At 39.3% G+C, this 27,551-nt stretch overlaps 1 protein-coding gene across 1 annotated transcript; it reads right to left on the reverse strand.

Moving 5' to 3' along the window:
- Positions 1-24,884: 24,884 nt before the first annotated feature.
- On the reverse strand, positions 24,885-27,544 carry LOC101155681 (uncharacterized). The gene is made up of 4 exons (XM_023955262.2): positions 27,514-27,544; positions 26,968-27,260; positions 26,748-26,880; positions 24,885-26,206 (listed from the first exon to the last, which is right to left on the reverse strand). The coding sequence occupies exons 2-4, from the start codon at positions 27,254-27,256 to the stop codon at positions 25,828-25,830; spliced, it is 801 nt and encodes a 266-aa protein (XP_023811030.1). The 5' UTR covers positions 27,257-27,260; positions 27,514-27,544; the 3' UTR covers positions 24,885-25,827.
- Between the last annotated feature and the right edge of the window lie 7 nt (positions 27,545-27,551).

Consider the following 27,551-nt stretch of genomic DNA (forward strand, 5'->3'; position numbering starts at 1 on the left):
ACAATCTGGGCTGGCGGGATGGAAATGCTGCAAAAGACTGATGGAGAACTTTTTGGCCTTGGCATCAGCATCAGTCTTTGCCTCATTAGCCGTGTTAACTGTTTTACCTTTTGCACCTACAAGAGTTCACAAAGAGGCAACAGATTGAACATCTGTCAACTTCAACACCTACTGGCTGGCGGTGAATTCATTTCTCATGATGCCACCTGTGTTTATCTCCAAACGGCCACAGACTTTTAAGGTGCAATCTTGTAAGCTAATAGTCTTGTCAAAACAAGCAAATGAAACCGCAGCGTTTTGGCGGAGTGATTGATGCTGCGCCTAAATGGACTCGTGTGGAAAGCTTGGCTCACCCTGAGCAGACGGGCTCTCCCCAGTGTTCGCTCATAGGAGTGCAGCTTCCTCTGCTGCTTTCAAAACACTTCCACACGCTGAGAACGGCTTCATCCCAGTGCACGCATTACATACAAAAGGCACACTGCAAAAACAGGCCACTCGAGAAAAAATTATAATGTGAAAAATGTTATTTGCAAAAGAATCTTTCAATACGATAAGAAAAAGGTCTTGTCAAGAAAAAGTCAGTCCTATGGTTTTTTTGAACTATAGGATTATTTTGCTATTGAAAAACTTTCTTAAGATTATTTTTCTTGCAAGACAGAAAATTTGACATTTTTTCTTGAAACAAGGCTTTTCACTTTCTTAAGATTCAATTTTTGCAGATAAAGTTAATAACTCAGTAAAGGGAACGTTTGAAGTGGCATCTCGCTGGGAAGGTCAAGAGAAAGGCCAGATAAATGCTTGTCAAGTGCATTTTTGCTTTTTCTGTCAGTGAAATGAAAATAAAGTGACTTTTAGCATGTAACTACATCCCAATAAGTTTTAAAAATATCCCATTTGTTTGTGATTACTGTCCTGAGCTGTTAGAAATCTGCTAAAGCTGTGATGAATCCTGCGGTGATTCTGTTTCTGTGCGGTTTTACATGCAGACATTTTTTGTGAGTCGTCAGGAAGTGACTAAGCGTTGAGCAACAAGGTAACGGCGTCCCTTTCATGCCAAATATGGACGCCTGTAATGTTTTTCTCTCTTTGCTCCTCCATCTGTCACTGTGGCTGACTTTTCCTTTATTTAGAGCCACAGAAGACATTGCTGTGTGCTCCTTTTGTGACAACAGAAAAGCAATAATTACTTTTCACCATTGAAGTGCAGCTGTGATGAATGCGGCTGTTTCAGGAATTGACTTTAGCCTTTAATTACCTTTGAGTGATTGCTCTCCTTTGCACAAAGCACAATGATGCTGTTAACTAGGACCTAATTAAACAGCAATTCTATCTACAAACAGGGTTAAAAAAAACTCACATGTAATTCCGTGCCTCTCTTAAAAGTTGCACAGCGCAGAGTTGGCTTGTAAGACAAATACCCAGGAAGCTTTTATGAATACAGTATATATTTAGCTCCATTCAAAAGGGCCTTGCTCTCATGGTCTGCTCCCCATGAGTCAGAGTCTCAGCATTACCTGAGGAAAACTTGGCACAACTACTGAGCGAGCGATGGAAAATTAAAAAGCCAAGGTAGTGCCTCGGGGTGAGAAACAATTATGGGTTTGTGTTCATTACAATGGCGTACAAAGGGAATGAAAATTCCTAAGCTAAGTGTTTTACCATTAAAATTGCCAAAAGTAAAATGAATGTAATTTATCCCACAAATACCTCCGGCTTTTCTACCAAAGCAGTTTTACTGGCTTCAGCAACATGTGAGTACTTTGCTTAATGTTAACTTTATGGGGGTACAAAACACTTAGAGACAATGTGCAGCTGTGGCTTTGGTGAACAGTCCAGAGACGTTTCTGACAGAAAAGGACATTTAGATGAACACAGGAATTGAGCCTTTGCTGCTCTTTCATGACAGGTCACATAAAAAGTTGTGTTTGTCATTTTTTGACTTTGTTTTGTCGAGTAGCTGAGCAAACGGAAGCCAAGAGAATCTTTCATTTTTACCATTTGGTGGGTCGGTCGGTCGGTAGGTTTTTTGTATTCTTGGGAAATAAGTACAGTCTCACTCTATATTTTTCGCTACTGTCATAATTTTCCCAGTGGTCTTTAATTAGGATTACACCGTTTCAGACAAAATTCAAATATGTGTTTTTCTTAAGACACATTTTCTGCAGAGCGGCAAGAGTTCATCAGAAATTCGCCTCTGAGTTGTGGAGGGGACTGTTGGTGCAGAAGTAACCCTACTCTGATTTCCCATCATCCCTTTGCTAACACTCTCTCCCACTAGCTGACAGCCCATATGACCCCCAACCTAACATTAGCGGAGCAACAAAAATGGCGAGCGATATCAGAGCTACCCAGCCGTACAGATTTGTCTGCAAGTAGATGCATCAGAATGGAGCAGACCGTCACAACTGAGAGGGGTGGGGTTTTTTATCTGCATCTGATGATTTGAATTTAAAAAACACTCAAAATTGCAGTTTTAATCCTTACTTCTTTTCTTCTTTATCATGAGAGAAATGCCACAAGAACATGTTAAAAGCATCGAAACCAGCATTTTCATTGCAGTAGGTCTTTAAGTAGAAGTAGGAAACTGCAGCCTGATTTATGTTTTGTTTGTGTAATAAAGTTAAAGGAGAAAGTTGCTGGAGTCAAAACTGCAGGCCCATTTATTGCATAAAACCTAGCAAATGATTCTGTTCCATTTTTGTCTGGATGCTCCTGCTGTGTTCACTGGCAAATCATCTTTAACATGAATATATGCGAGTTGATTCAATCACAAACAGGCCCAGGTTTTTGTCTCCCAACTAATTCTGGCTTTGTGAGCTGCATCTCTGTGACTGAATGAGGGTGTTCGCCTGTGTTTACTGCTGTGAGGTCCAGCAGCCTCTGACTGATGCCTACCTTGGTCGAACACCATAGTTAGCACAGTCGCTCTGGCTCCACAGTAGGTGGAGTCGCCAGACAACATAACTTGAGCCCTGGAGCTTACTGTAATTAGCCTTATTGAAGCTGTCACTCAAAAGGCCGGCCGATCTGGTCCAACAGCAGCCTGGTGTGAAGATCAAGGGGAAGGTGCTGAGGGCAAGGCCCGGGAGGTCTGCAGTGCTAACAGCAGATAAGTGTTTCTGCTAAATAATACTCCTGACAGACACTCCTGCCTCGGTCTGCTAACTTTCTTTCCTCTGACTTCAGAGACGTGTTTTGACAAAGTGATTGTTTTTTTGGTCTGATGTGATGTAAGATGGAACACATGTTATGAGGGGGGAACAGCAGAAAAATGGAGGTTGCATTAGAAGTCCAGAACCTCAGATCCCAGGCTGCATCCTCAAGTGCTCACTAGCAAGATTTTAAAAATGTTTAGGAGTCTGCATATCAGAAAAATAGGATGAAGAAATTAAAAAAACGACAACATGAGATAAAATCTGCTGTGTGCCACAGCTGCATCTTCCTCTATTTTCAAACGCGGGTTCCTTAAAATTAATAAAAAAGGAAACTTTTCAATTTAAAACACCTGCTAAACAGGAAAATGTAACCAAAAGGGCTTAAACAGGAATGAAAGTAAAATAAATCTAAAAACCCACGAACCCCTTCACCCACTTAATACAGAAAAACTTCCTGATACCCTTGAATTCGTAACAGAACTACTGTCCAAAATCTAAAGTTTTTTGTGTTCTTTTATTTTAGTCGCCGTTTTTCAGAAATAGTCGGTTAACAAAAGCTTCAAAACCCAACCCAACATATGTAATGTAAATTAAGTTCAAAGGTGCATTTCTGAGTATTTATTTATTCAGATCACTGTGAATCAGAAGCAGATCGGATTTGTGACGCCAGTTTTGCTGCACCAGAAAAGTTAGGTTGGGGTGTGAGGGACTGTAAGAGTGTGTAAACAGAGAGCTCTCAGCAACACGTAGCATAAGGAGTGCAGGGTTGCTTTGCATCAACTCAGAGGGTGGAATTTCTGAAGAACTCCTGCCGCTCTGCAGAAAGTATGTCCAAGAAAAAAAACACAGGTTTTTTAGAGAAACTACATTCAAAATGAAAACCTCCTGTTGTCAGGTTTTTTTTTCTTGTTTTTTTTTGCTAACTCTGCTCAATCAAAATACAAAGACCACTGGGAATGATTTGAAAAAAAGAAGAAGAAACAGGACTTTGAGCAGCATTTCTTCAACGATACATTTTGAATTTTCACAGAAGACACTACTGCAAATAATTTCCAAAGATTTTTAGCAATAAATTTTATAATCATCAGACACTGAAAAAAGCACCGCCCTTGTTTAAATGCACACCAAATTTCTGATCATTATTTGATTTGTTCAAGTGAGTTAGTAGAAGTAACAGAAAAATCTGGATTCTTTGGATTAACATTTGTAGATTTCTTCCTGGAATCCATTCACACTGATATGATCTGTTTTACAGTTTTACATCTAAATGTGTGCAAATGAAATGATAAAACGAAAAGACGCATTGAAGACGCAGGATCTTGTCGTATTTTAAAGTAAATGTAGTTTCATCTTCAAGGAGTATAAACACATATGAGTGTAGGAGACATGTGAATTCCCACATCAGCAAAGTTTATCCTGCAACTGCAATTCCATGTTTACCTTTTTGGAACTTTGGAAAGAAACAGGAAGTTGTCATTTTGAATGTAGTTTCTCTAAAAGAAATCATATAATCATTTCTTTCTTTTTTTCTTTTTCTTTTTGACATAACAGCAAAAGGAACGCCTCGAAGGAAAAATGAAGAATCTCCTCTTGCATTGTTTGTTTGTTGTTAGTAGGCTCATTTTTCAGGGCAACATGTCTCCCTTTACAATCTAAAAAGGAATTAAAATGTTTGTTTTATTTTTTTTTTTGTAAAATGTATGCATGACCAAAGTGAAAATGTTAATGTGGATCTCCCGTGATGAAAGTTATAAAGGTTTAGTTTTCTATTCTTGGAATATTCAAAGTTATTTCTATTCAATTAAATTCATTTTAATTTATTATTGAAGCTCCATTTCACAACTGATGTTCACTCAAAGTAAAATACAAAAACATCAGACAAACCTGTTATTTATAAAATCCAAATGAGTTCAGATTAAAACAAATAAACTGATTCAAGATTACTGTCATTTGCAACAAGTTCTCAGCACAATAAAAATTCTTATTTTGTCATCCACCCTGTCCTTTTAAAAAGCAGCTTAAAGCGTCTTTTTAAAATGGCGTTCTCTTAACTTTGTCTTATTTCTATATGTGTATTATATCGTGTGTTTCTTGCCTTTTACTGTAAAGCACTTTGTGATTCTACATCTTGAAAGGTGCGATGCAAATAAAGCTTATCATTATTATTATAAACAAATATACCAAAAATATAGATTTGTGGTAAATAAGAAACAACACCAGATAAAAACAGAGAATGCCATAAGTTAAAATGCAAATAGAAGTATATGGAACAGAAGCAGAACTGGATGTTGTTGGTTTTTGCAAAGCAGCACATTACTGTACAGCGTAAGGATTTTGCTGTGATCTTCATGCTGGGCGAGCAAAAGAAGAAATCTTCTGTTTTCAACTAACAACAACAGAGTTTTTATATCCTGACTGGATGCCTATAAACCAACTTAAATCCAAGCTGGATGATTACTACTAAGCTAAGAATGTCTCTTAGATCTTTGAAAACCTTCATTAGCATTTAAAGCTAGTAAAAAGGCAGAGCAATTTGAGTTCTACAACCTCTTTCACAAACAGAAGCCATTTAGAGAACTTCACAAAGATGGAGCATTCGAACGTCTTAAGCTGAAAATGTCCAGAGTTTAGGTGATGCATCATGTCAAACAAACAAGAGAACAGTTTTATCAAAAACTTATGTGTAATTTCATTGCTTATTTTTTCGTTTGTTAAAAGAAAAAGACATTTAACATATTCATTTACTTCAAAAGTATCAACTACAGTCAAAAATACTTTTTTTTTAATTTAATTTGCAAACTGTATGCAAATGCATGTGCAGATGTGATGGTACGGTCCAGTCCAGTTTAGAACGGTCCAGGCAATTCAGGCGAGCCTTTCTACTGAAACTTGGACCGTTACGCCGCATGCCGGGTGTAAACTAATTGCGTAGCTTTGCGTCATGGTAGTGCAACTACAGCAAAAGCGAAGCCATCGACAACAACAACAATGGAGTTCTTTTTATTTTCCATTTGGCTTTTGGTACTTCATAAACAAGTTATTTAATATTGTTTGAGAGGAGATCCATCCATGCCCCTTTTCTTTTGTTTTAATGACCTTCCGCCAATCAACGGGTTTCGTCGTGTGACGACAGTAGCTCCGCTCTAACCGGTCCATTCCAGTTTCCTATGAACCTACAAGCAACAGGGGCCCAAAAATGGTACTTGTGGTTTTTGGTTCAATTCTTTCTTGAAAGCTATGAAACCACGTCAGAAAAACAGAATAAGCCAAAAATGTAAAAGAGCGTTTTGTTTTTTGTTTGTCAAAAAACAGTCAAACACATCACCTGTAAAGCAGGAAGTAGTTCAGTATTACTAGCTTTAACTTCTAAGAACCACAAGCCGCCTATACGACACTTCCTTAACTGATGGCAGTCCTGACAAAAAACTGAAAGTGTGACCACATCTGTCCTGCCCTCAGGTCTTTGCAATAATCAAAACCAGAGTAAATATTAGGACAAACAACTGAAAGTCTTCTATCTCATTTTTTCTCTTGTAAAATTTTTTTGAAAGTAATTAATTTGCCTTCTTCTCCATGAAAAACCCGTGGAGAGTCGTAGAGAGCAGCGGCCACATCTTAAAGGGGTTGTGGGTGTGTCTTGTAGTTCCCTCGTGTGGCCACCTCATGCGTGTGGTAAGCGTATTGTAAAGTATTTGTAAGGATTATGGAAGTTGCACATACTTATACTGTCGTGTGGCGCCCTTACGTAGCACTCCAGTAGTTAATAAGGTGAGCACACTGACTGACTCCTCACTGACCACGCACAAATGCTGCATGTGATACACAGGTATGCGTAGGATGCCCACAAACTACCCTTTAATTGTCTAATTTATTCATTTCTAACAGTCAGGCTGCAGGAAGGAGTGCATACATATCACGTGAACAGCCCTAACGGGGTTCAAAGATGAAAAGTCCACATGACATGCCTGCTTCTCACCTACTTGACCTGTACTCACCCTTGCTTGTTGTATCAGTGTTCGCTACGACCTGTTGTTTGCTGCAACCCCGTAGAAAATAATGTGCATGAGCATTTTTGCTCCTGTGTCTATGGCCTTGACATTTCATGTGGGCCCCCTGCGTGCCCCGTACAGATTTGCCCATTTAGAGCCATGGAACTGTATTTACATTTAAAACCACAGCCTTGCTTGAAAAGCATCCTCATTCTCCACACACTCTCCTCCTGTCCCTAAATTGGAGGGGCTGTGTGCGTGGTTTGAATTCTGTCCAGACGTATTCTATGGGGCGACACTGAGGACATGGCTTTGGGCCACCCATGCCATCCTTAAGTATGACCTATCAAATGTGAAGGCCTTAAGTCTAGCCTTAAAGACAGAGATTGTGCTTTTTGTGTTATTCTTCACACGTTTCTGCCATTGCCAACATCAGAATTGCTTTTCTTCCCCAGTAATTACAAACGAGGTGCAGAGTTGCCCATTTATCCGAAAACTAGAAATTATCCTTAATTAGAATGTCGCCTAACGACTGTCATTAAGGGATATTGTAATTCATTATGGTCAATTTTAAGTACTGGTTGCACAGAACCACTATAAACATGCTGTTCCATTTACTATTCGTAAGAGTTTGATAAAAAAGAATGTGGTGTCTTTCTGGAGGCACAGTTCAGCCCCCTCACTCACAAACAAATACACTTTTGGAAGAACTGCAATTAGTAAAATGACCAGCAATCTGTGTCAGGAATTTGTTCATTAGCGTCTTTGTTGGAATGACATGCAGGATTTCGTATTTGAGCTGACCCAGGCTGAGACAGGGGGATGTCTGAGGTAAGCTGGTGTGGGAGGTCCATTCCACACTGGAGCCAGGACCGTTTAGGGGCCTGTTGTGTCTGGAGTAGTTCGGGTCACTTTAATATCATCCCGAGACCTTGAATCGGCCCCCATGTTGCTTCGCCAACAACAATCCCTCCAGTCTTCCCTCCTCCCTCTTTGCAGTGTTACTCCTGTCTGCCTCCTCGCCGCGTCTCCTGCATTCCTTTGCGTTCCTGCTTTTGCATTTTCTCCCAAAATGTTTCATTTAAGCGTCTATGAATGTTTTTGCTTGGAAGTTTGATTTACTGCACTTTAAATGAAACATTTCCGCAGCGACAAAAGTGCTTTTTTTTAACGTCCCTCTCAACCTTCTCCGTCCCAACTCTTCGCCCAGTCCGTCATTGATCTGCCAATAAACCAAGTTTCCGTCTGTAAATTTGTGCACAAACTCTCTCCCCAACAGAGCAACACTCAAATGCTTTTTAGGGGACTGTGCCCTGTGCTGAGCCTTTTAACTTCAGTCAGCGCTGCATCCTGATCTCCTGGTGTGACTGGTTTGAGGGGGTACTTCACCCCAGCAGAAACACCGGCTTTTAGAGGTTCCACATGTGCCTTGGCACCAGACAGAAGAGAGGCTGGTAGATTTCATTAATTGAGGCAACATTCCTGCAGTGTTGTCAGGCGGTTTCATTAGTGTTAGTTTTGCCAGCTGACTCCTATTATGGCTCATTTAGAGCTTGAGCTGTTCCCATGAACGCCGGGTCATAACTGGTAGAACATAATCGTGACCACTAACAACTTAATTATCAAATCAATAGACAATCTAACGCCGTAAACTTGTTGATCCAATTACAAAAGCCGTGCCAAACGTGGAGTGCTGTCTTTACATAAAATGACTTCAAACCATCAAATAAATGATAAACGCAAAGGATAATTTGAAACACAAGTGTCGTTTTTAACGTTTCCTGCATCAAACATCCCAGATGTCAGATGCTGCTTTAATCCAGGAAGCTCACGGGGTGGATTCCTTTGGCACGGGCTCCTTGATAACAGTAAATCCACCACAATTGACATGTCAAATTTCCTTGAACTTCCTTGACAGACCCCGTGAAAGACAGTGAGATGATTCAGCAGGTAGAAAATGAGAAGCAGATTGACGGTTCCAGCAGGCATTAACCCCCACCCCTGGTTTGATCTTCCCGGGTCAGACATGGCGATCCGACACAGTCCCGCATCTGACGGCTTTGATCTGAGCCTGCGGATGAGCTGGGCTGTAACTCGCTGAGAGCCGATCTTAACGTCTGCAAAAGGGCTCCCCGAAAGCGTCCTTTGCGATTGTTTGTGAGCATGCTGTTTTGGTTAAAAGAAAAAAGAGGCAGTTTCGAAATTGTAGAGAAAGTGATCCTATTAAATGATTTTGAAACGCATGTGTCGCTGACCTCCGGTTTCAACTCTGGGTGAAATGTGTTTGGTGTTGTGTCCTTTTTTAGGCTTTTTATTCCATGTGACTGGTTAGTCGTTCTTGTTTTGGTAGTCTGGACATGATTTGTTTGCACCAATAAACGTGCAGAGGAATTGCATGTTTTAAAGGCCTTGTTAACCACCGTGGAAGCATGAAATTGTATGTCCTTTTTCCATTGAAGCCTCCAAAATCACAAAAGAGTGAGCTCATAAAGCTGGAAATACATATAGTTTGAACCCCTAATTTCCCCCCGGGGATCAATAAAGTCCTATCTTATCTTATCTTATCTTATCTTATCTTATCTTATCTTATCTTATCTTATCTTATCTTATCTTATCTTATCTTATCTTATCTTATCTTATCTTATCTTATCTTATCTTATCTTATCTTATCTTATCTTATATAGAGAGCTGAATTTAATCTGATTGGTTGGTCCAGATATGTGATCAGAGGATGACCACATCCTATAGAAAGAGCTTGTTATGCAGTAAAAGTTGTGCATTACACCAGTGGTCCCCAACTTTTTCAGGCCATGAATCGCTTATGTCAGACAATATTTTCATGGACCGACCTGAACGAGGCGTAAGTGGGTGTCTGATTTTGTTATTGTTTTTTTAGGCTTTAGTTTTTCTTAACCTATGCGAGTAAAGTTTATCTTTATCTTTATCTGCAGCCGCTTAAAACTTTATTTCTGCACTAGATTTGATGTCAGAACTGTAAGAATGCTACATAGATTTTCTCTTAAACCCATATCTGTCAAAAGTGGAAGTTATAAAAATCAGACGCCAACTTCAGCCTCGTCTGACTTTTAAGGTGCGACGGATAAAAACATTAAAAAAAACTGTGACAAAAAACTTGTATTTTCTAAATATAAAAAACGTGAATCCTCTGTTTGAACAACCTTATTAGCAGCTTCCTTGTAACATTAGAAATCCAATCATTTATTAAGGTCTGTGGGAACAACTGTCCCAATAAATCCATGTTTAAGAGCAAAGACTAAATATCTAAAGACTCCTGGTTTTTGTCTGTTAAATGCAGCTTTCTTTTATTTTGAAGTCAAAGGCTCTTCTTCTGTTTCTTCACTGGATGTTTTTGCCAAAAGAAACTTTAATGTTGAGGCCAGTGCAACTGCTGTAATGGAAGTAGCGGTTGGATTCTTAACACGTGACCGAGCGACTCCACATGCGTCAAAAATGAGGCAGATGTGGTGGAGAGAATCCAGACGTTTTTCAAAATAAAACTTCCCTCAGAATCAGATTATGAATGAAACAGAAAAAAATTTAGATTGTGGCTTTTTTTCCTCTGGGAAAACTGGCCGGTACTGATCCGGTACTGATGGGGTTTGGGGACACCCCACAGGAAGTCCATGGCATGCGTCCCGTTTGGTCATCTAACAGGGTGGACCTGAGACGTGAGGACTGAACAGAAAGCTCTGCTACCATCTGACTGAAGATCAAACACACACCAGGCGGCACGGGGTGAAGAACAGCCAAAACAGAACCCGACCCCAGGGCCAATTAACCCTGTTTGTGTAATCTTTGGAAGGTGCTGTCAAAAACCGGGGTCAACGACGCCGATTAACGTTCACTTTTGAACCGGGGAGGGAAAAGGGATTATTGCTCATTAGGACTTCACAGTTTAGAGTTTGGAGGTGTGGGGGTTGAAAGGTGGGGGCCGGTTTGGCAAGATGCTCATTTAAACCTGTGTCCCATTCATCTCAATGTGGGTGTGTCCAGGACATGAAGAAACAAATCAAAGGGACGTCAGGACAAATAAATGAGTGGAAAAATAAACTGTTCTAATGTCTGACAGTCCTTTTCTAACAACCTTTTTTATTGCTGAGCCTCTGGCAGTTTTCTGCCAACGATTCTGTTACATTTGTGTAACTCAGCATCAATTAAAGCTACCTGAAACCTCAAGCACCTGCAGGCATCATGCACCACACAAGTAAGACGTCATCAGACCTGGGAGCGTCTTCTCACTTGTTCTCGATCAGGTTTAATGCTGAAGGTGTTAAGAGGGGAGGAGCAACTCTCTTTGTGACAAAGGAGATAATTAATAATCGCAACTGCAACAAATTTCCATGAGCCCTCAGGATTTTACACAGTAGTCTGGAGAATTAAGAACTTTAGAAAGCGGCTTTTTTGAAATTGCAAAAATATCACATATATATAAATGTATCACATATATATATATATAGTATATCAAAAATACCGGTATTGTTTTTTTTAATTCTTGCCTAGTCCTTACCTATTTTTGTTTTTTCTATATGATTAAAAAATTAAAATTAAATAAAAAAGGTTCTGCGCGATCCAGTCTTTGTTTTAAGTCCACGCCCGCGATTCGCTTTACTGAATTGTTGCTGCCGGACCTGGATTGTTTTTTTGTTTAGGCTCTTGGATTGTCTTTTATAAAAATCCCCAGCATCCTTTCTTTTACTTTTCTGAAATATTTCCCATTCCCAAAAAGTGGAATAAAGACTTTATTTCAGAAAAAAATTGTCTGTCCATATTTTGTTTTGGATTTAAGATTTGAATCAAAATTCAGATTCATTCCGTCAACAGATCTTTGTGTGATCCAAATCAAATAGGTGTTGTGCGTTCCTGTTTTTAGGTGTTATTTCAGTCAAAATACACGGAGGACAACATTCCTGGTTCTATGGTGGTATTACATCATTCTATCAGTGGTATTATAAGAACAACTGACAAAAGTATAAACATGTTTTAGCATCAGAAATACTTTATCATTTGTCATCCTGTAATCAAATGGCAGCAAAGGCAGCAAGAAAATCCACGAAATCTGTTGTATTTCCGACTCTTTCTTCACTTCCACGCCTGAACTCGGTTTAATCATCTTGTGGAGGAGAACCTGAGAGATGAGAAGAAGTTTCCTGCTGACAGGATGTCACTGCCTAATGGGAGGCAGTTAACTGGAGGGAGCATCAAAGCTCCTTCCACCACATTCCTCCGAGGTGCTCAAATGAAAGGATAAATGATCTTTCTGATTTCTATGGCACAAATGACATAAATATGATCCACGTGTACAGATCGGAACTTCTTCTGCCACAAGATGTAAAAATACTTGTGGTTCTGTCAGGACTTTAGGCTGGAACTTAAGCATTAATGATATCGGTGTGTTGTCACTCACGCTCAGTGAACACAGACCTACAGCTGTCTTCACTTTGTACTTTAGCATGACTCTTTTCATTACTTTGGCAGCAGTAACACTGAAACCGCCATCCTAAAAAAAGACTCATATACCACTCAACACAGAGACATCGTGGTCCTCTGAGCAGACTTCACCAAAGTGCAGCAGTAAAAAGCGGAAGGAGACATTTATTCGCTGACAGCTTTACTCGTTGTGGCTCTCTTTTGTGTCACTGACACACAAAGAGGTCAAAAGTAAGAAAACTACAATGTTCTATGATGACTCTTCTTCTAAATGCAATAACTCTCATAAAACTAAGTTATCATTTCTATCTTTATAGAAATAGGTCTCATGGGTCATTTGTGGGTTTTTATATCAGACTTCAGAAATATAATACTAAACTCTTTGTTTTAAAACTTTCTAAACCATTTTATTTTACTATTTCCTTATGTTTTTGACTTTTTTTTAAACCTTTTACTTTAATTTGTTTCTAACTTTTTAAAAAACTTTTTCTAACCTTTTATTTATTTTCTAACTTTTTTTATTTTACTTTTCTAACATTTTTGAACATTTTTTAGCTTTTTAATTATTATTATTTTTAACTTTCTTTCACTAATTTGTGACTTTATTTTTACTTCGGACTTTTTTCTGACTTTTTATTTTTTACTTTTTTAAAAATTGTATGTTTTTTTCTAACCCTTTTTTTTTTAACTTTTTCTGAACTTGTTTGGACTAACGTTCTTTAAATTTCTTCCTTTATTATTTTTTTCAATAAAACAATTTTTTGAGACTTTATTTTTTACTTTTTCTGAAGATTTTCCAAACTTTTTATGATTTTTTTTTAACTTTATAATCACTTTTTCTAACTTTTTGTGATATTTGTTCACATTCTTTTCTCACTTTTTAGACATTTGAACAACTTTTTGTAGCATCCCTGACTTTCCTTCTAACTTAAAAACTTTTAGAATCACTTTTTCTCTGACTTTTCTCTAATTTGCTTTTCTAACTCAATTAGGAGAGTAAATATTCATAGGAAGTGGGTTTTTCTTGTCTGTGCTTCATAGCCCGTCTATTGTGTTCCCTGCATCCACCTCAGAAAATCCCCTTCCCCTTTTGCCCCACAAGCGTTGTGACTCTTTCCACCCCCTTCCTTTCCAAACTACCGTCTCAACCCCAACTCTCTCCTGCCAAGCCCATCATACCCAAACAGGACCTGCTTTGACTGCCACTTAATTACACACCATTTTACTCTGCAGTTTACCAGTCAAAAACTAGTGGAAAGGGGGGCGGGGGTGCTTCTAGGGCTCCGGGGGCCCCAGTATCCTCTCCATCACTGTCGCCAGCCCCAACAAAGGAATCATGACAGGGGATGAGTAGTTCTAATGCAGTGGCCGTGCCTGCCGCTCAAAGTCACCCCATTCCTAATTGCCCTCAGAGATGGCAGATAATGGAGAAGCTTTGAAGTGAAAATGGCCTGTAATAAGCCCGAGAGGGGGAGAGAAGGAGCACTTAGAAGGCTGAGGAAATGTTGTTGGATGGGCGTGTGTATATGTATATCATGACAGAATTTGAACACGTTTATGTGCAAGAGGAAGATCTGAAACATGTCGCTTTTGAAGAGTAGAAAAGAATGCACTGTCCTGATTCCTCCCGTGTCCGAGACGGGAGTCCGAGACGGACTCTTAGCAGGGGTCCTCCACATCCATCCTCCTACTGCCCTCCACCCCCACCTCTCCATCTCCAGCATGCCCTCCAGGCACCTGTCTCAGTTTCCTCCTTCCTTTTTCCTCTTTGCATCCATCCCCTCTTTTCATCCCTCTTTTTGTTCTGCCAGCACACCACCCCCTACTTTTGTTCCCATCCCGGCCTGTTGCTCTGTATTTCTGAAGCAAAAACTGACAATGGTGCTGCCACTCGGTCTGGCGTCACAGTCCCCCCCATCCACCCCCCACCCCCACACACACACCACTAACCCCGAACCAGCAGCATGCTTGGGATTCTTTACACACTTTCTTGAAGACTTTTACAAGATACAGGGGAAAGTCAAAGGATGTGCACAGAAAGAATTTCACGTTTGTTCTTTTTCCATACATCTTTTTTATTTAAAAAAAAAAAAGGGAAACAGAGCAAAAGCCTTGGCTTTTGTGTAGTATTTTGCTGTGCATCTTTCCAATCTGTACAATCACAATATTAGACTTAAATCACAGGCTTGTGTTTCTAATTTTCCTCTGACATTAATAATAATAATAATAATAATAATAATAATAATAAAACAATTTATTTAGAAAGAAATGCACTTTATATTTTGAAATAAATCTCAAACCGCTATTAATAAAGAGATCCAACATTAAAAAAATCCTCATTTCAAATATTCTCTTTCATCCATGTGCTTAAACACACTATGATTAAAAAAAGGTTCATTCTGTTGGATTTAAAGCCAGTTCTAATTTAAACAAAAAAACACATAAAGTGTCCGAAAAGTGTCCTGTCACACCGCTTTAACTCTGTTTTGATGCTCTTCTGATGGAATCTAGGTAGTTTTGTTTGAAAAATCTGGGCTGCGCTGGCCTTTTCCTTTAGCTGCAGTCGTGGGATATCACACCATCAATACAAATAAACCTGCAAACAGTGTCGAATGAGCCCTCAGATATCTCTCCTCACATCCCCTAACAGCAAAGGCTGTTATTTGCCATCTGAATAACTTTTAAGTCAAATCATTATTCAAACTAAAGATGACAGACCCATAGCTACTGTGATATTTTTTGGTTCCCAACAAAAATACAGCTGAAATTCCCCGTGTTGTCCACAAAAGACAGAGGTCTCCTTTAAACGTCTTCTTTGATGATGTATATTTTATATGGATAAAAACATATACATGTGTTTTGGGCTTTAATTTAAGGATTTGATGTGTAGTAAATCAGAAGTGGGCAGTGCAGAGTTTCAAAAAGGGTAATAATGAAGTAGATCCAGCACAGTTACCTACCATTTTTCAGCCAAAATCCAAATCAAATCAGGAGTTTATCAGAAATTCACCTCTGACAGTTTCCCATGTCTTCAAGCCTGCCTTTACTTCCCGTCACCTCCTATACTCTCTTCCGCTAGCTCACAGCCCCCCGCACCCCCAACCTAACCTGTGAATCAGAAATGGCGAGTAACATTGGAGTTATCCAGCCGAACAGTTTTGATCGTTTTGATTGGGTGAGGAAAACAAAGATGTGCATGGATCTGTACTTCTGCAAGTGGATGCGTCAGAGAGGAGAGGAGCAGGGAGCATGTGTGCCGCCAACTCAATTATCTCACTTTCAAACATACTGCTTTTTCTGTCTGCTCCTGGTTCACAACGATTTAAACAAATAAATACAGAGAAATGCAATATTAGGCTTAATTTTCTTTATATATGTCCTCCATCAGAAGAAAAATGCCACAAATATGTGTTAAAAACACCAAAAACACAATTTTCATCGGAACGGGTCTTTAAGATTAAGATTTTTACTACATATCAAAGAAAATGTATTTGTAAAGGAGTCAACAGTCGTGCAGTGTCTACCTTTAGTTTACCTTTAGGAAACAAAACCTAAAACTTTCATGGCTGAAATCTCTCGACATTTTTGTGAAAATGTAGAAGCACCAATCAGCGCTTGATAAAAATAAATCTTCCTCTACTCACCTACATCAAACACTCTTAGTTCCATTGCTATTTCAGCTGATATAAGTTTGCATGAAACCTTACAGGTTGAAGTAAAACAAATCTCTCTGTTTGAAATTAAAGTGAGCAGGCCTTTTCTATTAAACTCTCAACAGTAACAGCAGACTGAATTCTACCCCGTTCTTAGAGCACAATAAAACGCAAACCTGTGGAGGGATGAATCAACCCCATTAACTGTAATCTGTCATTATCAGGCCCCTTCAGCCATTGTGATAGACCCTGTGGCCTTTGTCTCCCTCTGAAACACATAACGGTTTTGCCATGGCCTGGCATTTCAAAGGGGCCCTTTTCTCCTGACAAAGACCAGAGCCAACAGGGCCAGGCTGGATGACAATACTTTGAAGAATCAGTTGGTATTTACTGCTGAGTGATTGAGTGCATTAGGCCAAGACGCTGGTTGTTGTAATGTTTGCCTTTACTAATTGGCTGGAGGGCAGTGGGCTGCTTTTCAGAGGAATGGCATTGATCAGAGGAGGAAAGTGGAGAGCCGAAAGAAGAAAAATCCACGCTTGGTTGGTGTTTTGAGGGCCGATGAGAACATTAAGGTTGTAAGAAAATGGCAAGAAACTGACGTGCGGTTGAAGTTTGTTTGTATAAAGCAAAATTAGTTGCTTTTTATCTCTGCAGTCTGAATGAAGTCATGACCAGTTTACCAGTCATTTTGTATGCAAAAGAAAAATTACCAAGACGATGAAAAAAAAAGGATCATGCAGGATCTGCCAAGGGGCAGAGGAATGAAAAGAGGAGAGCTGAGCTCCAGAATGATAGGGTTGTGTCATAATGTAGGCGCTTGTAGATCTTGACAGGCAGTTAGAGGACTTGGCTAACGCTATTAATCTTCAATTTCCCCTCTTAGAGAAAAAGACAAGAAAATCTGACATGGATGTCAGTAAAACAGTTGCCATCCCAATGGCAGAGCGTGGTGATGAGTAGTAGACCATTGCTCTAAAATCTGCATTTCATTGCACGTTTATACCAGAATCAGATTATTTACTGACAAAATCTGCGCTGAATAACGAGACGGTTCTAACCCCTGGTAGGTCAGAGGGAACAAAAAGTGAGTGTGTGACAAGGAGACTGGAGGGATTTACTTGAAATTAATGCAAAAGCCAGAGAGCTGGATTCTCAAACGAAACCAGCACTAACATTGAGTTTCCGGCCACAGCGCTTTGCCCAAGTCCCCCGGATCATTTTCTGGTTCAGAGGTTGCTGCATTTCAAAGCCTCTTCTCTGCCCACATTCATGACTCACTCTTGACCACAAGCCAAGATTTTGTGATGAAACTGAAAGAAAACTTTGAGCAAAATGAAAAGTGACAATCAAAAACACAGCATTCAGTCTTAAAGTTGGGGTGTGGTTGGTGTGCTTTTGGTCAGGGATGATGCATGGGGTGCCATTACAGCAGTAATCTTACGGTAAATTCATAATTTCAGTTGTTTGTTCGCTCAGGTGTTCATGAATGAATACAAAGAAAAGAGTCTCTTGAGTGTGAAGGTGTTCCAGGTAAATTGTGGAGGGATGATAGACAGTGAATATGTCATGACTAAATGAAACAACCAGCACAGGGAAAGATATAGTTAGGGTTATACCTGTGTCTGGGTGAATACTAAACTCTGATTGGCTGCAGGGTTCCATTAAAAAAGTCACAAGGGACACCAAAAAATAAGTTCCGGTCAAAACAGCCTGAATGTTCTGCATTATTGAGCTGGTCTAAACGTCAGTTGGTAACCGGAACAACAGTAACTTGGAACCATTGACTGTGTAAGAGAACTGGACTGAGCGAGTGTGACATCACCCATAGAAAATGGTGAAATGGAGCTCCAGTGAAATTAAGTCACTTCAGTCTGCGTTTCTCCACGATATGTCTCATCACCATGTTGGAACCAGATGTCATCAGTAAGCTTTGATTGGTCCGTGTCAGTCTGAGTTCACATTTCTATGGCAACGCTTCAGGAGTGAGCAGGTTACAAGGCCACACCCCTTCCACTAAAAGCAGGCTCAAGACAATATGTCTTTCAAACGCTTTGAACAAACAACAAAAAGGCACCTTCATTGATTGAAGCATCTGATTGGTCAGTTTATAACTTGAATAACTTGCATTACAGAAACAGTTCTGGTGTGCCACAAGGCTCAGTTTTGGGACCTTTATTTTCCGTTTTATATCTGCTGCTTTTGCAGCATATCTTTAGTTATTTTAATGATTTTTTTTCTATCATTTTTATGCTGATGGTATTGAGCTTTATGTGTCTTTTAAACCCCAGGATGTTTTTAAAATACAGACTTTACCCAGGTGTCGAGAGTTGGATGAATAACAACTTTCTCCAACTAAATGAAGCCAAAACTGAGGTTGTGACAGTTGCCTGCCCCAGATAGTCCAGTCGTTCGGTCCATTTGCTTCCACTATCAAGCCGTCTGTCAGGAACCTTGGGGTGACTCTAGACCCGGTTTTGTCCCTTGACTCTCATGTCGGGTCACTTGTTCGTTCTTGTTTTTATCATCTTAAAAACATTGCCAAACTGAGTCAAATTGTGTCCTGATATGGAGATGCTCATCCACGCTTTTATATCTTCTCGCCTTGATTACTGCAACTCCATCTTCACATGTTTCTCTAGAACAGCTCCAGGTTTTCCAGAATGCTGCTGCGAGGCTTTTAACCAATTCATCCAAGTTTTCACCCGTCACCCCGTTGTTAATCCAGCTGCACTGGCTCCCCATCCGTTTCCAAGTGCATTTCAAAATCCTGGTTTTCACATACACAGCTCTTAATAACCAAGCACCAAAGACCTTGTGCCGCCGTCCACTCCCAGCAGGTCCCTGAGGTCATGTGACCAGGGTCTGCTGGTTGTTAAAAACTAAAGGTGACAGAGTCTTTGCAGCAGTGGCTTCATTGCTCTGGAACTCCCTTCCTCTCAGCCTCAGATCTGCAGACTCACTGTTTTCTTCTAAAAAGCAGCTAAAAACATTTTTTTTTTTAATTGCTTTTTGTATTCCTTTTTACTGTGAAGTACTTTGTATTTTTAGCTTGAAAGGTGCCGTAAAAATAAAGTTAATTATTATATTGTACTATTGTGCCAAAAATATCGGAACCTCATTTGCTTTTTTAATGAAATTTCTAGAAATTGTGTTTTGTAAAGTTTGGGATTTTTGGCTTTTTTTCTGCAGAAAATCTGCAGAACTTTAGTATGTACAAAATGAAAATGTAAATTATTTAAAGTTCACTTTTAGTCCAACACATAATAAGGAAAATCAAAGAGCGAATTTTAATGTTGGAATGAACAAATGTCATTCTGTCCGGTTTCGACAATTGCTCATAATGGAGCCAAATAAACCACACTCTTGGGTTGAATGATTGTAATGACATGCAGTGGAGGGTTTGGCAGCCAGACCATTTGCCTCCTTGGATCCCTCAAGTGCTTTCTGAAAATCACAGTGACTTTAGTCTCAGTCCCAGGAGTTGATTGACCTTCTCTTGTTGCAAGGACCTGGATTGGAGGAGGGGGGCTGGCAGGTTGGGGTGAAGGTGGTTGGGAGTCTGACGAGGTGGATGCTGTGTTGTCACACTACGAGCCGCTCTCCGTGAGCTCCATATGGTTTCAGTCATCCATCAGGCTCCTTTTCTTGATCCCTTTATTGTTTTTGCTCATGTATAAATGCATGGAGCTCCGGCCTTGGCCAGAGTCTGGAGTTAAGAACGAGGGAAACCACAAAAACACAAATTAGTTTATGTTCCATTTCAAGGCTGGTTTGTTCAGAGGCAAAAATGCGTTTCTGTACAGTAGACATGGCTGACGATACATACTAGCTGCTGTTGTTTTGGGTCACGCTGCTCCGCCAACAGTTTCCCAGCAGAAACCCTTAATTGGCCTCAGCTGACCAGCTGTCACGTTAGGCGGACTTTGCCTTTTGATGGGAGGGCTGTGCTGAAAAAAACGTGGCGTGCACACAAACATGGAGGTGGAGGTGACTCCACAACAGTTGTACTGTAAAGTAGATTTCGTCAGCGAACCCCCTGACCTGTGCAGACAGCGGTAATTTCCTGTGTCAATTCAAATGTCCTTTTTTACATCACATATTTCCAGTGAGGGTGAGGCGGCTCACTTTTAAATGCTTCCATTGAGCTTGTCATACTAAGGAAACACGTAGGAAGACGCTGCAAATGCTGGTGACACATTAACCCAATAGGATAAAATAATTTTGTATCTTTGCTTGTTGTTTTACAAAAGCTAGATAAGAATTATTCTTTTCCAACTACAGTTCTCTTGGAGTAAAAGACTAAAAACAAATTTTCAGTTATGGTTTAACATGTGTATATTTATTACCCTTTCTATCTTTTAATCTATAAAGTGTCTTCACAAACTAAGGGCCACAGCATTTCCTACCATTTTATGTTTGTTTTGATTGTTGTTTTTAGCATTTTGTGTTTTTTGACTTTTTATTTTTATTTTAAACCTCTGATTATTTGTTTTTATCTCAAATACATTAGGTTCTACACATGATAATGAAAGGTGTTCCGCAAACAAAGTGATCTATAGATTTATTGATAAAAATAGTAGGTAAGAAGAACTCATGAAATCAGAACTTCTGATACTTTTTATTTAAAAATAAAGACATTTTGATTGCAGAGTGGAGAAAAACACTTCAAGAAATGTGTATTTTATTGAGATGTGTAAATTCAAAGGAAATACACAGTTCTATGCTTGAAGAGAGGTTGTCTTTTTAATAAAGAATCGAAAGGAAAAAGTAGATTATAATGAATAACTCAGAAATTACTGAAAGAAATGCAGGAAAAGTCTAGTATTAACCATCAGCTTGACAGAAGTATCATGCGTTCCCTATTGATTACATGGGCTCCATCTGAATCTAAGTTGTAATTAGGGCTGTCAGGTTGGCGTTTTTTATGATTGGCTGATGAAAGGTATAATTTAGGACTGCCAGGATAGTGACTTCAAAAGTCCCCATTGCCATATTAGACTGGAATGTGAAAGCTGTCCAGAAAAAAAAATAACACAGCCCCATTTTCTACTGGTTGTAATTACAAAAAAGGATCTCCTTTCATTGATTAAGGCAATGTATGTCCCTTTCTGAAGGCCACAGTGGGAAAGCATAGTGATGTGGTCATTATGTCATTCATCATGCCTCACCATTACCAAAACACAAAACCTTTGTGCCGTGAGAAGACAAACACATCAATGAGTGCAAGCCATGCCTTTTGGAAAAAAAACTGCTTTACTTGGCGCTGACCGAAGCAGCAAAATGAAAACATGAATTGTAGTTTATCCCTCTGAGTATTGAGCTGCGCCTGAAGCCTGTCTCTAATGGGCTTCGGTTTAAATAACCTGAAGCATTTGTAACAGTGGCTACATTTTGGAAAATACTATTTGTGATTGCGCCATTAGCCAATGGGCAGGGTTTAGTGCTTCAAGCATCTCAGCTGCTTTAGTTTCCCATGATTTGTTTTCCAGGTCACTCCCCTTGTGCATGACTTTGCATGTAAAAGTCAGGATCCCCATTTAAAAAAATGGTCCCTGATTCATTTAGAGGTAAAAACAAATCAAAATGTAAATATTCTTGGACATGCAAACTCATGCACAGAGAAATGAAATGTACTTCATGCTATCAAGGAGCTTGTTATTATAAAAGTACATTTATGTCCTTGCTAACCTCTGTGTTTATTGGCTCTAGTCGTCCATGGTGGGAATGTAATGAGCGCGACTGGAAGCCATGAGTGAACTCAAAGCCTTAGTCACAAGCACCCATTCAGGTGCTGCAGGTTTTTGGGTTGTCCGGGGCCATGGAGGGTCGTAGAGAGGAGGTGTGTCTCGCAGTTTCCCCAGGGTCGTATGGCCATCTCAAGGGACGTCATGAAATAGGAACGTACCATTCTCATATGTGCGGTTAGTGTGTTGTGAAAAAAAATCAGTTAATTTATTTATATTTTCTTGTGAAATACTTGAAACCTAAGAGCTTCTTTTGTTTGTCTGTAGCAAGTCAACTAGAGCCACGGTGTAATCAAACATAAAGCAGGGCGGGACTAGAATAGTACATTTGTATCAGAATTTGAATAACAGAAAAACAACAAGTCCAGTTTCATGAAGTTCAATGTAATCCAAGTTCAATGAGTAATCCAGACAGGAATCCACAGAACCAACACACGGTGGTGTAGGGCCATATGTCTCTTACTGCCCAGTCCAAGGTTAGGCCTTAAGTCAAGACTTAAAAACTTCAAACCCATTAGAACCTGGCCTTCACAGAACAGGACCAACAATGACCACACCTGTCATGATCGAAAGTGACATTAAAGTAGATCACCAAATTTAGCTCATTATACAAAAGGAAGCAAACTAAAGTTCAAAAAGAGAACTCTAAATCAAAAATAATTAACCAATTTACTGAATATAAATCATGAAAAGGTGCATCATTTTCATATAACAGTGGCAAGAAATAAACACGTCAACGTTAAAATCCATTGTGTAAACAGACATCCAAAACACCACGCATATAACCTGTTTACCAGCGATCCCATTTTCAGTGTGGCTCTGTAGAGCTGACAGTCTTTCGAAAATGATGATGCAGTTGCAATAATCCAGAAGATTAGTTGGATTGTCTCCAGAAAAAAATCCTCCTTTCGATTCTCTTTGACTTCCCATTTCACAATCAAAAACTTAGTTTGAAGAAAAGCTTTTCTGAACATGGTGTAGTTTTCAAAAGAAACGTGGTGTATTACTTTAATAAGGTCTTTGTGAAGTCAAGAAAAGGTGTAAGGTGATCGCAGAAATATGATGACACACACTGTGTTTTCCTCTTTTATTCATTTTGGGAGGTGTCCAGAGGCTTGTTTGCATGCTGACCTGCAGGGTGGGGTCCATGAGCTTTAATCTCAGAAGCAACAGCAGCTCCCTGTCACCTCATTGTGCTCCATCAGTCCTAGGCACATTTCTGCACACAGCTGTTGCAGCAGAAGGGGTTAACCGCCAACAAAGTGGATTCAATTCACTTCAGTTTGATTCCACTAAAGAAATTTCAAAGAAACCAGAACTCTGAGTGACCAAAACAAGTAAACTACATTAGGAAACCATGGCGATCCACCGACATGCAGACACTTCTCATTCCTTCCATCTTCCTGACAGAACTAAGACCTTTTTTTAACGAGTAAGAGAAAGGATACAGCCACAGGCTAAACAGAGATAAGTGTTTCTGACATAATTAAGCCAACATCAAACAGGCAATAGATGCGTCCTGTGAAGATAAACTGACAGGTCTGAAAGTCGTCCAAACAAAGGGAAAGTGGGACGTAAAGGGCTTCTTTACAGGGAGGTAAGTGGACTGCCCAGAGGACACTACTGAACATGGCTCATCTGTCAGGGAGGAGGGGAATGGATACCATCACTGACCTGTCATCCAGGCTCAGATAGTATCTAGGAATTCCCATGAAGAATGTATCCTCTGTTGTACCACATTTCATTGTTTTGGTCTCCATCACTGAATGACTTAAAAGTGGCTTTTTTTTAACTCATTTCTTATCTGATACTCGTGATAAAAATAAAACATGTAGGCAAAGAAATGATTTTTAAAAGAAGATAAGAAAAGTCAAACTGATTTGTTTTGAGTCAAGCTGAAGAAAAAAAGTCTTAACCACTGTTATCAAAAGTTTGCTATAGCTTTGTTCTGTCCAGTTTTAACCCTGGAGAACTCAAGACTTTTTAAGAACATTTAAATTTGTTAATGTCATATTGGGTAGCAGCAGTTAACAGTGCCCATAAACAGAAAAATAAAACAAGCAATAGTTGTCAAAAGGAAAAAGACAGGGGGCCCCATTTGACATAACAGCTATCCTCATTTGCAAAAGCCTTGAAGTCCCACTCCTATCATTTTCATGATCTATTTTCAAAGTGTTCCCATCGGTCTTGTAATTAAGATTGTCATTGTAGACAAAATTAAAAAAATCTTTCTAGGACTTAGTTTCTGCAGAGCAGCAAGAGTTCATCAGAAATTTACCTCTGAGTTGTGCGTGGGACTGTAAAACCTGCCAGATAGAGCCGGAAATTGAAGGTTTTTTCAAACAGCATTTTTTTTGTCTGCTCCTAATTAATGATTTAAATAAATTCCTGTATGTTCTCCATCATTAGAAAGATGCTAGATCATGTTAAAAACACCAAAAACACATTTCCGAATGGAGTGGGTCTTTAAACGTGTTTTTTGATAATTTTTTTTTTTTAGAAAAATGCTTTATTGAGAAGCCTTCATTTAGTTTTGCACAAACCGCTCTACATAAAGTCAACTGTTAAAAAAAACACCTAGCTTTCCAGCCAAGCCTAATAGCTGCTCGCAGACAAAGTGAGATGTTATTTCAGTGGAAAAGGAAAAGTTCGAGAGCGCAAATGCAATGTTAAATTATTTGCAGCCCATTTGGTATTGAAACCGTGATCGCATTTTAATGTGTTTCATAAGCTCAGTTTTTCAAAAAGCTGCTTGTTTTCCAGTCAAAACGGGGAAAAATACAAATAAAATCTGTGTTCATGCTGAAAGTGCAGGAAACAGGGAGACAGTCAGAGCGCTCAGCTGTAACGCAGTCTGGCACTGCACTAACAAAGGAAATGAGCAAACCACACTGCAAATAAGAGACTTTAATCCAACACTCCAGACCCCACTGCTTACATCTGGGTGCCAACTCTGTCACTCACAAATAAACTCATTTAAGGGAAAGATTTGACACAAATTACTGTATTTGTGTCAGAGTTTTAGCTTTGCTTTCACTGGCAGATCCGAGTGTTTTTACATGAGCATTAGTTATGTTAAACATTTAACTTTAAAACTCGCACTATTGATGATAAACCAACAAACCAGTCTCACTTGACATAGTGTTATTACTGAACATTTATAGGTGAAGCGAACCTCAGACGATGTTAAGTTATCCTGTATCTTCAATTCACAGAAGTCCTTTCCTTTGAACCCACTTTGACGTATTTAAAATGAAAAAGTATACCAAAAATTACAAATAGGTGTCATCGCATGAACTATTTTAGGCCAAAAATGAGAAAAATCAGTTGTTTTTACAACTGGCAGCAGCATTTGAATGAATGAAACTTTTTTTTTTTTTTAACAATTTACAAAGCACCTCACATAAAAAAGAGGACTAAAAAAGAAAGTTTAACATTGAGCATATTAAGAACAAATACTTAAAAAAACAATAGCATGCAATTACTAAAACTAATAAAATACATAGGAAACAAAGCAAATCTAAGAAAATAAGATGCTACGGACCCCTGAGTGTTAAAAGTCATTCTAAAAAAAACTAAGTCTTAAATCAAATTAAACTTCATGTCTATAGCACTTTTCCAAGTCATGCTACTCAAAGTGCTTTTCATAAAAACAATCACATTTTAAAGACAAAAAGACAAGACATTAAACAAATATTTTCTCAATATTAAACACATACTTGGCCTATACTCATACAACCCCCCCCCCCCCCTGTTAGTAGATCTGATGTCATGTGCAGCTCAGAAAGAATATTATTTCATAACTGGGGGGCGGCAACAAAAAAGCCCGGTCACTTCAGTCTTCTTGAGAGAATTCTTTGATTTGATTCTTCAACAGCTTTATTTTAAGTGCGTAATACTCCTCCTGCAGCTTGAGAACTTTGTCTTGTCTTCTTAGTACAGACATTTCCAGATTAAACTTCTCCTGCAGAGCAGCAGGTCTGCAAATTGGTGATGAAGAAGAAGAACAAGGGCTTTGGACATTGGAATCGGTACAGACATCCTCATGTCTCGCTGGGGAGGTGGGAATCTTTGTTGAAGCCGTTTTATAGTCTGGAGTGATGGTTTGATCTGGATCTGGATCTGGATCTGGATCCGGATCTGAAAGTTCTACCTCTATCAGCGCCTGCTTGCTCGTGCTCTCCTCTGTTGTTGAATTTCCATCTTCAGCATAGCTGCAGGATGAAGCAGAAGATATTCAATGATCAATTTAGAGTTAATTCCAAAATTAACACATATAAAAAGAAAATTACACTTCAATTCGAAACTCCAATCCTCTTTTGATCTATTTTCATAGCGTTATTATCTATTAATTATGATTTTGCCGTTTTTAGCCTAAATCAGAAAACGTGTGTCGTTGACTAGGACATAGTTTCTGCAGAGCAGCATGAGTTAATTTGAAATTCCCCTTCCCATCACACCTTTGTTTACACACTCTTTTGCTAGCTTACAGCCCCTCACACCCCCAACCTAACAGTCGTACAGTTTTGAGCCAGATTCCGGCTTGGACGTACATGGATATATTTATCTCCAAGTGGATGCATCTCTCATCTTTCTAAGTAGGAGAACTTGCACAATTGGTGGCTGACTGAATACTTTTTTTTTTTGCCCCACTGTATGTCCTCCATCATGAAAAAAATACCACAAGAACATGTAAAAAACTCGCACAAACATGATTTTCATCCTTAAAGAAATAGGGGGGGGAAAAAGTGTTGCCTGTTTTCTGGATTTTCCGCTGGATCTGCGTCACGAAGTTTCTTCTGTTCCTGCATCTTCTTCTCCGAGATGTTCAACACAGAAATAACTATCTGTGTCACGGCACTAAGTTTCTCAAATAACATCTCTTCTTCTGCAACATTAAAAAAACAAAAGTTTGCTATTAGTCAGAAATGCACAATGTTACTAAACTTAAAAAAGAAAATGCATGTTTCCTGACCTTTGTTACTCTGTCGTTTTATCTCCTCCCTTGCCTTCGCAAGGAGGTTTTCCCACTTTTTGTTGCAGTCGGAAACTGTGCGCTGGACCTGTGGAAAAGCATCATTAATAGCTTGGACTATCTCCTTCCAGGCATGCCTCTTGTCTTGAACCGATACTCCGGTGCTTTGCTTTCCTCTGACTATGTTCTGCTTTTTCTGTATTAACTGAGCCAGAAGAAGGCATTCCGGGTCAGTCCAGTTGGGTCTTCTCTTTCTGCTGGTGGAGCCCTTCACTGGCTGTGGAGGCATTTGTCTGCGAGGAAAACACATAAAACAACCATTAATAGAACGTATTAAACAAAATAGAAACTCATGAAAACCCTTAGATTTTTCTCAAAATGATATTCCCCTTAACGCTTCTAAAACCCTATAATTTCAGATTAGTCCTTTTCTGTTATTGTTTTTCCATTATATACAACCTAATTCAAAGTGAAACAGTCAAATGTTGAGTTTTGGTTAAGTTCCGTGTTGATTTAATGGGAAATCAAATCCTAATCGGTGCAAACCTGTTTAAGGCTTTTCCTTTTTCCCCTTTGAGGGAAAA

Source organism: Oryzias latipes, chromosome 5, assembly GCF_053564925.1.
Source record: "Oryzias latipes strain Hd-rR chromosome 5, Olatipes_Hd-rR_3.1".
In the NCBI taxonomy this organism is placed as follows: Eukaryota; Metazoa; Chordata; class Actinopteri; order Beloniformes; family Adrianichthyidae; genus Oryzias; species Oryzias latipes.